The 14,723-nt window shown below is 40.0% G+C and overlaps 1 protein-coding gene across 1 annotated transcript in view; it reads right to left on the bottom strand.

Moving 5' to 3' along the window:
* Positions 1 to 14,723, bottom strand: part of KNL1 (kinetochore scaffold 1) — an 817,310-nt gene that overhangs the window by 246,576 nt on the left and 556,011 nt on the right. The window contains 1 exon segment of the mRNA XM_053711756.1: positions 534 to 602. Within this exon segment, the coding sequence (XP_053567731.1) occupies positions 534 to 602 (69 nt within the window).

The following is a 14,723-nucleotide window of genomic DNA, read 5'->3' on the forward strand; positions in this document are numbered from 1 at the left end:
TCAAGCACAAACTTACTTCACCACCTCCATAGGAGGCAAAGTTTGTAAAACTGAATTGTGGGTGTGGTGAGTTTGTATTTATAGGCATTTTGAGGTTTAGGAAACTTTGCCCCTCCTGGTAGGATTGTATATCCCATACGTCACTAGCTCATTAACTCTTGCCAATTACATGAAAGAAAGAGGAGTTATCCTCCAAAGCAATAGTGGTAAGCCTGGCAAGAGTGGAAATAGCTGCATCCACCTTAGGAATAGTTTCACAAATCTCTGTGTTAATAGACGGAAGAAGAATTATAGATTTAAAAACAGATGTAACAAAACAAATGCCTGCCTTCTGCCATTCCTCCATCAAGGACAACATGAAAAGGAATGAGAATCATGGTAAGTGGGAGAGATTTAAAACTTTTATGTGTTGGAATATCTTTTGCCTCCTCCTAGTGGTCAGGAGGGGAATTCCCACATGTGATGACTCATCTTCTGATGAAAGAAATAGCATATTGGGTTATTAACTGTGAAATAAAATAAAGTTTACTTACCAATTTGCAGATCTTTCACTCTCTGGTCTTTCTCTGCCAAATTCACATTTTTGCATGTATTAGCTGTTTCTAATGTATTAAAGAAAAAAAAAAAATTATATATATGTGAAAAAGGGTAAGACACTCCAAAAAAAAACATTATGCTAGTCTAGTGAAAATTAAACTTTCATATAGGGCATGTCATTTTAAACAACGTTCCAATTTACTTTTATCATCACATTTGCTTTGTTCTCTTAGTATTCTTAGATATTAGCATATTAGGTTTAGCTTTCAACTAAGCCCTTGAAGGCAGCCTCTAATCTCAGTGTATTTTGACAGTTTTTCACAGCTAGAGGGTGTGAGTTCGTGTGTGCCTTATAGATAACGTGCTCACGCTCGTGGAGTTACCTAGGAGACACCGCTGATTGGCTAAAATGCAAATCTGTCAAAAGAACTGAAATAAGGGGGCAGTCTGCAGAGGCTTAGATACAAAGCAATCACAAAGGTAAAAAGTATATTAATATGGCCGTGTTGGTTATGCAAAAGAGATTATCTTTTTAAACAATAAAAATTCTTGAGTACACCGTCCCTTTATAATGTAAAACTAAAATGTATACTTAAGATGACACAATTTTTTTTTTTTTTCTTTCCTATTCTTTTTTTTTTAGCAATAATGGGAAATAGTCTTGAAGTAGTTAGAGGCTTTTCAGAAGCCTTAAAGTTGCTAATTGCTATATATAATCTGTCAGTGTTAGCATAAATACAGCCAGGATAGGACATATTTGAGACCAGTTGTCTTTCTCTCTCCAAACATGAATCTGAGAAATACAGTATACTCGGCAAATGAAAATAAATAAATAAAATACATATATACAGTTGTAATCAAAACTATTCAACTCCCATTGCAAAACAAAATGTATGCTTACGACGTCATTCCAATTACTAGTGGGTTATTTAACTCCTGGCCAGCAGGAGGAGGCAAAGAGCACTTCCCTCCCCATAAACCACAGTCATACTGCCGAAAGAAAATGGAAAAAGAAGAAACCCAAGGGTGAAAAGGTGCCTGAGGTTTATTTAAAAAACTGCCAAATTATAATTAAGAAGAGGGCGGGATCATGGACTCTCCATGTCCGGAAAGAAAGAAATCTGTCAGGTAAGCATAAATTTTGTTTTCTTTTGTTTTTTTCTTTCATAAGAAATGGAGAGTCCACGGCATCATGTCAATTACTAGTGGGAGCCAATACCCAAGCTAGAGGACACAGAATGAACAAGGAGGGAGAAAAAAGTCAGGAGGACCTAAACAGAAGGCACCCCAGCTTGAAGAACCTTTCTACCAAAAGAAGCCTCAGCCGAGAGAAAAGTATAAAATTTGTAGAATTTGGAAAAAGTATGCAGAGAGGACCACGTTGCCGCCTTGCAAATCTGATCCACAGAAGCTTTGTTTTTGAAAGCCCAAGAAGAGGAGACAGCCCTAGTGGAATGAGCCATAACTCTCTCAGGAGGCTGCTGTCCAGCAGTCTCATAAGCCAAATGAATCAAACTTCTCATCCAGAGAGACAGAGTAGTAGAAGTGTCCGAAAATCTTTAGTAGCTTGTAAGTAAAACTTAAGAGCGCGCACAATATCCAAGTTATGCAAAAGGCGTTCCTTATGAGAAGGAGGATTAGGACAAAAAGGAAGGGACAACAATTACTGATTAATGTTTTGATCCGACACCACCTTAGGGATAAACCCCAATTTAGTATGAAGGACTGCCTTATCCGCATGAAAGATAAGGTAAGAAGAATCACACAGCAGAACTGAAAGCTCAGAAACTCTGTAAGCGGAAGAAATAGCAAGGAGAAACAAACTCTTCCAAGATAACAATTTTATATCAACAACATGCATCGGCTCAAACGGAGCCTGCGGCAAAACTTTAAGAACTAAATTAAGGCTCCAAGGAGGAGCAACAGGTTTAAACACAGGCCTGATTCTGACCAGGACCTGAACAAAAGCTTGAACATCTGGTAAATCTGCCAGACGTTTGGGCAAAAGGATAATGCAGAAATCTGACCCTTCAGAGTACTGACTGACAAAACCTTTCTAAGGGAAATCTTGAAGAAAAGATAAAATACGGGGAATCCTCACCCGGCTCCAGGAGAAACCCTTAGATTTGCATCAATAAAGATATTTATGCCATACCTTATGGTAAATCTTGCGAGTAACAGGTTTGCGAGCCTTAAGCAGAGTATCAATGACCGCTTCAGAAAAACCACGTCTAGACAAAACTAGGCGTTTAATCTCCAAGCAGTCAGCTTCAGAGAATCCAAGTTTGGATGGAGGAAAGGACCCTGAATTAGAAGGTCCTTCCGCAGAGGTAATCTCCAAGGAGGTAGAGATGACATCCTTACCAGATACTGCGAGACCAAGCAGAAGCTATATGAATTACCGATGCTCTCTCTTGTTTGATACGAGCTATGACTTGTGGAAGGAAAGCAAACGGAGAAAACAGGTATGCTAGAGAGAAAACACAAGGAACCGCTAGGGCATCTCCCTGGTGGTTGATGTAAGCCACTGAGGTTATGTGTTCCGACTGGAATCTGATAAACCGGACTAAAAAGATAATTGAGGTCATGCTGTCAAGGCATTGAATATTGCTTTCAACTCCAAGATGTTTATGAGAAGAGAAGACTCTTCCCGAGACCACAGACCCTGAGCCTTCAGAGAACCCCAAACAGCTCCCCAGCCTGACAGGCTGGCGTCCGTAGTTACAATCACCCAGGAAGGTCTCAGGAAGCAATTGCCCTGGGACAGATGTTCCTGTGAAATCCACCACGAGAGAGATTCTCTTGTTAGGGGATCCAGATTTATCTTCTGCGATAAATCTGAATGGTCTCTGGTTCCATTGATGGAGCATGCAAAGCTGCAGCGGTCGTAGACGGAATCGAGCAAAAGGAATGATGTCCATGGAAGCCACCATAAGACCTATGACCTCCATGTAAAGAGCAACTGTTGGATCAAAGGTAGACTGGAGAGAAAAGGCAAGCAGCTAGAAGATTGGATATTCTGACATCCGTCAGGAAAATCTTTATGGAGAAGGAGTCTATGATTGTTCCTAGGAAACGCACTCTTGTAGACGGAACTAGAGAACTCTTTTCCCGATTCACTTTCCACCTGTAGGAACGTAGAAAAGACAACAACATCTCTGTATGTGATTTTGCTAGTTGAAAAGATGACGCCTGAACCAAGATGTCGTCTAGATAAGGTGCCACTGCAATTCCCTGGGATCTGATCACTGCCAATAGTGCTCCCAGGACCTTTGTGAATATTCTGGGAGCCGTGGCAGGACCAAATGGAAGGGCAATAAACTGGAAATGCTTATCCAGAAAGGCAAATCTTAGAAATTGGTGATGATCCCTGTGAATGGGAACATGTAAGTACGCGTCCTTCAGGTCTATGGTCGTCATGAACTGACCTTCCTGGACCAATAGAAGAATGGAACAAATAGTTTCCATCTTGAAGGACGGGACCCTGAGGAACTTGTTGAGACACTTTAAATCTAGGATAGGTCGAAAAGATCCCTCCTTTTTGGCAAACACAAAAAGATTTGAATAGAATCCTAGACCCCGTTTCTCTAGAGGGACTGGTACGATAACTCCCAGGGAGGATAGGTCCTTTATGCATTTTAAAAAGGGCTCCCTCTTTACATGGTTTGAGGCTAGTCTTGATAGGAGAAATCTGCCTCTTGGAGGGCGAGACTTAAATCCTATTTTGTAACCCTGGGATACTATGTCCACAGCCCATGGATCTGGGACATTGCGTATCCAAGCCTGTCGAAAAAGAAAAAGCCTGCCCCCCCCACTGATCCAAAATTGGATCGGGGGCAGACCCTTAATGATGACTTAGTCAGCGGAAGACTTCTTGTTTTATTTTCCCTTATTCCAGGGCTGGCTGGATTTCCAAGAGGACCTGGATTGGTCTGGTTTAGAAGAGGAGTACTTTTGTTCCTTAAAGTTGCGAAAGGAACGAAAATTAGAAGATTGTCGACCCCTAGGTCTATTCTTCTTATCCTGAGGCAGGAAAGATTCCTTTCCACCTGTAATCTCTAAAATGATTTCCGCCAGACCAGGACCAAACAGAGTTTTACCCTTATAAGGTAAAGCTAAAAGATTGGCCTTTGAAGAAACGTCAGCTGACCAAGATTTTAACCAAAGAGCTCTGAGGGATAGCACAGTGAAGCTAGACATCTTAGCTCCCAGTCTAATAATTTGTATGTTGGCATCACAAATAAAAGGTATTGGCCAATTTAAGAGCTTTGATCCTATCCTGAATCTCCTTTACCGTACTTTCCTCAGAAATAAGATCCGCCAAGTCGTCGCACCAATAAGATGCTGCACCCACAACAGTGGCAATACTTGCTGCAGGTTGCCACTGTAATCCTTGATGGATGTACATCTTTTTTATGTAAGCCTCTAGTTTCTTATCCATTGGATGCTTAAAAGAGCAACTATCCTCAATAGGAATAGTAGTTCTCTTAGCAAGAGTAGAAATAGCTTCTTTTACCTTAGGTACAGTTCGCCATGAGTCACAAATAGAGTCAGCAACAGGAAACATCTTTTTAAAAACAGGGGAAGGGGAAAAAACATAATTTATGTAAGAACTTACCTGATAAATTCATTTCTTTCATATTAACAAGAGTCCATGAGCTAGTGACGTATGGGATATACATTCCTACCAGGAGGGGCAAAGTTTCCCAAACCTTAAAATGCCTATAAATACACCCCTCACCACACCCACAAATCAGTTTAACGAATAGCCAAGAAGTGGGGTGATAAGAAAAAGTGCGAAGCATATAAAATAAGGAATTGGAATAATTGTGCTTTATACAAAAAAATCATAACCACCACAAAAAAGGGTGGGCCTCATGGACTCTTGTTAATATGAAAGAAATGAATTTATCAGGTAAGTTCTTACATAAATTATGTTTTCTTTCATGTAATTAACAAGAGTCCATGAGCTAGTGACGTATGGGATAATGACTACCCAAGATGTGGATCTTTCCACACAAGAGTCACTAGAGAGGGAGGGATAAAATAAAGACAGCCAATTCCTGCTGAAAATAATCCACACCCAAAATAAAGTTTAACAAAAAACATAAGCAGAAGATTCAAACTGAAACCGCTGCCTGAAGAACTTTTCTACCAAAAACTGCTTCAGAAGAAGAAAATACATCAAAATGGTAGAATTTAGTAAAAGTATGCAAAGAAGACCAAGTTGCTGCTTTGCAGATCTGGTCAACCGAAGCTTCATTCCTAAACGCCCAGGAAGTAGATACTGACCTAGTAGAATGAGCTGTAATTCTTTGAGGCGGAGTTTTACCCGACTCAACATAGGCAAGATGAATTAAAGATTTCAACCAAGATGCCAAAGAAATGGCAGAAGCTTTCTGGCCTTTCCTAGAACCGGAAAAGATAACAAATAGACTAGAAGTCTTACGGAAAGATTTCGTAGCTTCAACATAATATTTCAAAGCTCTAACAACATCCAAAGAATGCAATGATTTCTCCTTAGAATTCTTAGGATTAGGACATAATGAAGGAACCACAATTTCTCTACTAATGTTGTTGGAATTCACAACTTTAGGTAAAAATTCAAAAGAAGTTCGCAACACCGCCTTATCCTGATGAAAAATCAGAAAAGGAGACTCACACGAAAGAGCAGATAATTCAGAAACTCTTCTAGCAGAAGAGATGGCCAAAAGGAACAAAACTTTCCAAGAAAGTAATTTAATGTCCAATGAATGCATAGGTTCAAACGGAGGAGCTTGAAGAGCTCCCAGAACCAAATTCAAACTCCAAGGAGGAGAAATTGACTTAATGACAGGTTTTATACGTACCAAAGCTTGTACAAAACAATGAATATCAGGAAGAATAGCAATCTTTCTGTGAAAAAGAACAGAAAGAGCAGAGATTTGTCCTTTCAAAGAACTTGCGGACAAACCCTTATCCAAACCATCCTGAAGAAATTGTAAAATTCTCGGTATTCTAAAAGAATGCCAAGAAAAATGATGAAAAAGACACCATGAAATATAAGTCTTCCAGACTCTATAATATATCTCTCGAGATACAGATTTACGAGCCTGTAACATAGTATTAATCACGGAGTCAGAGAAACCTCTATGACCAAGAATCAAGCGTTCAATCTCCATACCTTTAAATTTAAGGATTTCAGATCCGGATGGAAAAAAGGACCTTGCGACAGAAGGTCTGGTCTTAACGGAAGAGTCCATGGCTGGCAAGATGCCATCCGGACAAGATCCGCATACCAAAACCTGTGAGGCCATGCCGGAGCTATTAGCAGAACAAACGAGCATTCCCTCAGAATCTTGGAGATTACTCTTGGAAGAAGAACTAGAGGCGGAAAGATATAGGCAGGATGATACTTCCAAGGAAGTGATAATGCATCCACTGCCTCCGCCTGAGGATCCCGGGATCTGGACAGATACCTGGGAAGTTTCTTGTTTAGATGAGAGGCCATCAGATCTATCTCTGGGAGCCCCCACAATTGAACAATCTGAAGAAATACCTCTGGGTGAAGAGACCATTCGCCCGGATGCAACGTTTGGCGACTGAGATAATCCGCTTCCCAATTGTCTACACCTGGGATATGAACCGCAGAGATTAGACAGGAGCTGGATTCCGCCCAAACCAAAATTCGAGATACTTCTTTCATAGCCAGAGGACTGTGAGTCCCTCCTTGATGATTGATGTATGCCACAGTTGTGACATTGTCTGTCTGAAAACAAATGAACGATTCTCTCTTCAGAAGAGGCCAAAACTGAAGAGCTCTGAAAATTGCACGGAGTTCCAAAATATTGATCGGTAATCTCACCTCCTGAGATTCCCAAACTCCTTGTGCCGTCAGAGATCCCCACACAGCTCCCCAACCTGTGAGACTTGCATCTGTTGAAATTACAGTCCAGGTCGGAAGAACAAAAGAAGCCCCCTGAATTAAACGATGGTGATTTGTCCACCACGTTAGAGAGTGTCGAACAATCGGTTTTAAAGATATTAATTGAGATATCTTCGTGTAATCCCTGCACCATTGGTTCAGCATACAGAGCTGAAGAGGTCGCATGTGAAAACGAGCAAAGGGGATCGCGTCCGATGCAGCAGTCATAAGACCTAGAATTTCCATGCATAAGGCTACCGAAGGGAATGATTGTGACTGAAGGTTTCGACAAGCTGTAATCAATTTTAGACGTCTCTTGTCTGTTAAAGACAGAGTCATGGACACTGAATCTATCTGGAAACCCAGAAAGGTTACCCTTGTTTGAGGAATCAAAGAACTTTTTGGTAAATTGATCCTCCAACCATGATCTTGAAGAAACAACACAAGTCGATTCGTATGAGACTCTGCTAAATGTAAAGACGGAGCAAGTACCAAGATATCGTCCAAATAAGGAAATACCACAATACCCTGTTCTCTGATTACAGACAGAAGGGCACCGAGAATCTTTGTGAAAATTCTTGGAGCTGTAGCAAGGCCAAACGGTAGAGCCACAAATTGGTAATGCTTGTCTAGAAAAGAGAATCTCAGGAACTGATAATGATCTGGATGAATCAGAATATGCAGATATGCATCCTGTAAATCTATTGTGGACATATAATTCCCTTGCTGAACAAAAGGCAATATAGTCCTTACAGTTACCATCTTGAACGTTGGTATCCTTACATAACGATTCAATAATTTTAGATCCAGAACTGGTCTGAAGGAATTCTCCTTCTTTGGTACAATGAAGAGATTTGAATAAAACCCCATCCCCTGTTCCGGAACTGGAACTGGCATAATTACTCCAGCCAACTCTAGATCTGAAACACAATTCAGAAATGCTTGAGCTTTCACTGGATTTACTGGGACATGGGAAAGAAAAAATCTCTTTGCAGGAGGTCTCATCTTGAAACCAATTCTGTACCCTTCTGAAACAATGTTCTGAATCCAAAGATTGTGAACAGATTTGATCCAAATTTCTTTGAAAAAACGTAACCTGCCCCCTACCAGCTGAACTGGAATGAGGGCCGTACCTTCATGTGAACTTAGAAGCAGGCTTTGCCTTTCTAGCAGGCTTGGATTTATTCCAGACTGGAGATGGTTTCCAAACTGAAACTGCTCCTGAGGACGAAGGATCAGGCTTTTGTTCTTTGTTGAAACGAAAGGAACGAAAACGATTGTTAGCCCTGTTTTTACCTTTAGATTTTTTATCCTGTGGTAAAAAAGTTCCTTTCCCACCAGTAACAGTTGAAATAATAGAATCCAACTGAGAACCAAATAATTTGTTTCCCTGGAAAGAAATGGAAAGTAGAGTTGATTTAGAAGCCATATCAGCATTCCAAGTCTTAAGCCATAAAGCTCTTCTGGCTAAGATAGCCAGAGACATAAATCTAACATCAACTCTAATAATATCAAAAATGGCATCACAGATGAAATTATTAGCATGCTGGAGAAGAATAATAATATCATGAGAATCACGATTTGTTACTTGTTGCGCTAGAGTTTCCAACCAAAAAGTTGAAGCTGCAGCAACATCAGCCAATGATATAGCAGGTCTAAGAAGATTACCTGAACATAGATAAGCTTTTCTTAGAAAAGATTCAATTTTTCTATCTAAAGGATCCTTAAACGAGGTACCATCTGACGTAGGAATGGTAGTACGTTTAGCAAGGGTAGAAATAGCCCCATCAACTTTAGGGATTTTGTCCCAAAATTCTAACCTGTCAGGCGGAACAGGATATAATTGCTTAAAACGTTTAGAAGGAGTAAATGAATTACCCAATTTATCCCATTCCTTAGCAATTACTGCAGAAATAGCATTAGGAACAGGAAAGACTTCTGGAATAACCGCAGGAGCTTTAAAAACCTTATCCAAACGTATAGAATTAGTATCAAGAGGACTAGAATCCTCTATTTCTAAAGCAATTAGTACTTCTTTAAGTAAAGAGCGAATAAATTCCATCTTAAATAAATATGAAGATTTATCAGCATCAATCTCTGAGACAGAATCCTCTGAACTAGAAGAGTCCAAAGAATCAGAATGATGGTGTTCATTTAAAAATTCATCTGTAGAGAGAGAAGATTTAAAAGACTTTTTACGTTTACTAGAAGGAGAAATAACAGACAAAGCCTTCTTTATGGATTCAGAAACAAAATCTCTTATGTTATCAGGAACATTCTGCACCTTAGATGTTGAGGGAACTGCAACAGGCAATGGTACATCACTAAAGGAAATATTATCTGCTTTAACAAGTTTGTCATGACAATTAATACAAACAACAGCTGGAGGAATAGCTACCAAAAGTTTACAGCAGATACACTTAGCTTTGGTAGATCCAGCAGGCAGTGGTTTTCCTGTAGTATCTTCTGGCTCAGATGCAACGTGAGACATCTTGCAATATGTAAGAGAAAAAACAACATATAAAGCAAAATAGATCAAATTCCTTATAAGACAGTTTCAGGAATGGGAAAAAAATGCCAAACATCAAGCTTCTAGCAACCAGAAGCAAATGAAAATGAGACTGAAATAATGTGGAGACAAAAGCGACGCCCATATTTTTTGGCGCCAAATAAGACGCCCACATTATTTGGCGCCTAAATGCTTTTGGCGCCAAAAATGACGCCACATCCGGAACGCCGACATTTTTGGCGCAAAATAACGTCAAAAAATGACGCAACTTCCGGCGACACGTATGACGCCGGAAACGGAAATGAATTTTTGCGCCAAAAAAATCCGCGCCAAAAATGACGCAATAAAATGAAGCATTTTCAGCCCCCGCGAGCCTAACAGCCCACAGGGAAAAAAGTCAAATTTTTGAGGTAAGACAAAATATGATAATTTAAAGCATAATCCCAAATATGAAACTGACTGTCTGGAAATAAGGAAAGTTGAACATTCTGAGTCAAGGCAAATAAATGTTTGAATACATATATTTAGAACTTTATAAATAAAGTGCCCAACCATAGCTTAGAGTGTCACAGAAAATAAGACTTACTTACCCCAGGACACTCATCTACATGTTTGTAGAAAGCCAAACCAGTACTGAAACGAGAATCAGTAGAGGAAATGGTAAATATAAGAGTATATCGTCGATCTGAAAAGGGAGGTAAGAGATGAATCTCTACGACCGATAACAGAGAACCTTATGAAATAGACCCCGTAGAAGGAGATCACTGCATTCAATAGGCAATACTCTCCTCACATCCCTCTGACATTCACTGCACGCTGAGAGGAAAACCGGGCTCCAACTTGCTGCGGAGCGCATATCAACGTAGAATCTAGCACAAACTTACTTCACCACCTCCCTTGGAGGCAAAGTTTGTAAAACTGATTTGTGGGTGTGGTGAGGGGTGTATTTATAGGCATTTTAAGGTTTGGGAAACTTTGCCCCTCCTGGTAGGAATGTATATCCCATACGTCACTAGCTCATGGACTCTTGTTAATTACATGAAAGAAAGGAACCCCTAGTTTATCCCATTCAGATATCGTTTATATAATTTCAGATATCTTCCGTGGAACAGGAAAAACTTCATCAGAAGATGGAGAATCAAACTCTATCCAGTTTAGAAGACCTAGTAGGGTTGACAGAAACCGAAGGTTCAGAGTCCTCTAAAGTAGCTAGAACCTCCTTGAGCAGTAACCGGAGGTGTTCAAGCTTAAATCTAAAATTAATTTATTCAGATTCTGAAGATTTTTCTGTTAAAGTGTCAGAGTCTGAGATTTCTCCTTCAGAAGGTACTGAAGAATTTTCCTCATCAGACAAATGAAATAGACTGGCTTATGCTGACTTAGAGGGGTCAGAAACCTTAGTAGCAGGCAAATGTTTAGATTTCCTCTTACGCTTACCCGTAGAATGGAAAGCAGATAAAGCTGCTGACACTGCTGAAGTAATCTGAGCTGCAAAATCCCCAGGTAAATAAACACCCCCTGGTGGTTGAGAGGACACAGAAGGCACAGTATGACACACAACGAAGGCTTGGGACGTTTGAAGAGAAAGCTGCGGCATGTCACGCACAGCAAAATCCTGAGAGACACTTGGCTCAGAAGGGAGAATCTTTTCTTTAAATTTTAACGTTTTTGCAAAACATGAGGAACAAAACTGCATTGGTAGAGCAATCTGATTCTCTAAACATAGCAAACATTTATCCAGAGAGATAGGCTGATCCTGTTCTGAGTCCATAAATCAAAAGGACAGGTTCCACTAGTATTAACCAGAACTATGAACCCAAACAAAATTAAATAGTTTTTACTTTCGTTTATTGTCAAAATAGTATATAATGTTGGAAAATATGAATGTAAATTAACTTCAGACAAACTATCGGACCAGAGCTAAAATCCCACTAGCAAACAGAAGAGTCTGAACTGTCAGGTGAACGATCTTACTCCTTTTCCAGAGCCACTGAAGATAGCCCGATCGCCGAATATCAAAGCCAACACTCACACAAATGTCTGCTCCGTAAAACCGGAAGTGCGGAGGACACGTGAGCGGCCGGGAACAGAAACTGCGCCACACATACTGGTGCGAAAAAACAAACAGCTGCATAAGCTTTTAAAAAGCCGTTTGCTCCCACGGCTGCATAAGCTATTTTAATGCTGTTAGCTCCCTCTGCTGATAAAAACTGATATCCAGTAACAAAAAATAAAAACTCCCAAGTATGTTCTTATAAGCCATATATTCTGCCAAGAAATAGGGAGGAGATTAACCCCTAAAGTCTCTCATCCTCATACATAAAGTGCCAACTATAATATCTATGACCCAATAAAAATCTTCCCCAACACTGAACCCCAAGACAATAGGGTAACTCTGTCCCATAATGCGATCCACTAGAGGTTTAACCACTTAAGTGCTGTCCTTTCTAACCTAGAAAGGAAGAGTCACTTACCTGTGGATACGGCTGGAGGGCTGAAAGCAGCAACATAGGTGTGGCAGGTGCTGCGCTCCCTGTCATGGACCTGTAGTAAGAGAAAGATCAGAGTCACAAACCCTGGCTTTCAACAAAGGGGTAGCAAACTTATTAGAAGTAAAGTAAGGACTATCTCACCGCCTTCTAACTGCTAAAAGCCACCAATACTCAAGAGATTGACGTGGACACAGCTAGACCCCAGTCCTTGCTTGCAGGGAAAAATTCCCATAAAATTATCTCCAGACACCGCCTTTACACAACCTCCATTGACAGAGGCAAAGAGAATGACAAGGGATTATGGGTAAGGGAAGTTACACTTAAAGGGACACTGAATCCAAATTTTTTTCTTTCGTGATTCAGATAGAGCATGCAATTTTAGGCAACTTTCTAATTTACTCCTATTATCAATTTTTCTTCGTTCTCTTGCTATCTTTATTTGCATCTAAGTTATTTTTTGGTTCAGCACTTGTTTATTGGTCGGTTAAATCAATCCACCAATCAGCAAGAACAACCCAGGTTGTTCACCAAAAATGGGCCGGCATCTAAACTTAGATTCTTGCTTTTTAAATAAAGATACCAAATGAATGAAGAAAATTTGATAATAGGAGTAAATTAGAAAGTTGCCTAAAATTGCATGCTCTATCTGAATCACGAAAGAAACAATTGGGGTTCAGTGTCCCTTTAACAGATTTGCTGGGGTGCTCTTTGCCTCCTCCAGCTAGCCAGGAGTTGAATAGCTCAATAGTAATTGGAATGATGTTGTGGACTCTCCATGTCTTAGGAAAGAAATCAGGTTTACCGTCAAAATTTACAGACTTTCCGCTGTTTGCAATGAACAAATAGAAGAAAAGCAATTGCAATAGCTCAACACAACGAATGCTTCAAGTGGTTTCCCCAAATTCAACTTTTAATGAATTCTACAGTCTCAAAACTATTCAACCCTTTCATGGCAAGCATCTTTAGTTCTTATTAGAGCACCCTTTTGCTGTTACGACCTGCTGCAAACAAGATGCATAGCCAGACACCAACTTATGGGAATGTTCCTGAGGAATCTTAGCCCATTCCTCATGAGCAATGGCTTCCAATTCAGTAATATTCCTGAGTTTGCGTGCTGCAACTGCCTTCTTCAAACCCCACCAGAGATTTTCTATAAGGTTCAAGTCAGATGACTGTGATGGCCACTGTAGAATCTTCCAGGACTTCTTCTGCAACAAAGCCTTGGTGGAATATGAGGTATGCTTGGGATCATTGTCCTGTTGGAAAGTCCAATGACGCCCAAGCTTCAGCTGCCTAACAGACAGCATGACATTTTCTCCTAGGTTTTCCTGATACTTCAATGAACCCATCTTGCCTTCCAGTGCCAGAGGATGCAAAGCAGCCCCAGAGCATCATGAAGCCACCAACATGCTTAACTGTAGGCAGTCAAATGTGACACACCTCAACTGGCTAGGGGTTTGTTGTTTTCTAAAGCACACTTGGAGCAACTAATGAAGCCCTTGATTAGCTGCATCAGGTGTGCTCGAGACACACCTGTTTTGAATATTTGTGCAGTTGTGAGGGATTCTATTCAGGGGGTTGCAATTTCAGTTGAATTTGGGGAAACCACTTGAAGCATTTGTTGTGTTGAGCTATTTCAATTGCTTTTGTTTGATTTGTTTATTGCAAATAGCTGAAAGTCTGTACATTTTGACAATAAACCGGCTTTGCAATGGATGTTGAATAATTTTGATAACAACTGTACATACATACATACTGTACATACACACACTACCCTTTAGAAACTAATTTCCATCTCATTCCTCTTTATTCTTGATGTTCAGAGGTGCTGAGGTTGGAAATTAAAACTTATTGCATCTGAATTTTATCTGAAACACTTTACCCTTGATAATAAACAATTTAGGGCTAGATTACAAGTGGATCGCTAAATTATGACGCTCCCTTAAACGTCCCCAAAATGCCCTCAAAATAGAGGGCATTTTAGTTTTTCATTTAAAAAAATCTAGCATTTACATACATATATATTTATGTGTTAATATGTGTATATACTTATATTAACAGAAATATATATGTATATATTCATATATTTAAAAATGCTGCCCATCTCTGCGCTTACATACCTCTTTTGCGAGGTTCTGATGCTGTCTGTGAGGTTATTGTGCGCTGGTATTACAAAATGGATCGCTTGTTTCTTACAAAGTGAATTGCTAATATCGCTTGCATACAAGCGATACTTAGTGCTCCACTTGTAATCTGGCCCTTAGTAAGCAAATTGTCAGTG

The sequence above is a fragment of the Bombina bombina genome, chromosome 1, assembly GCF_027579735.1.
Source record: "Bombina bombina isolate aBomBom1 chromosome 1, aBomBom1.pri, whole genome shotgun sequence".
Lineage (NCBI taxonomy): Eukaryota > Metazoa > Chordata > Amphibia > Anura > Bombinatoridae > Bombina > Bombina bombina.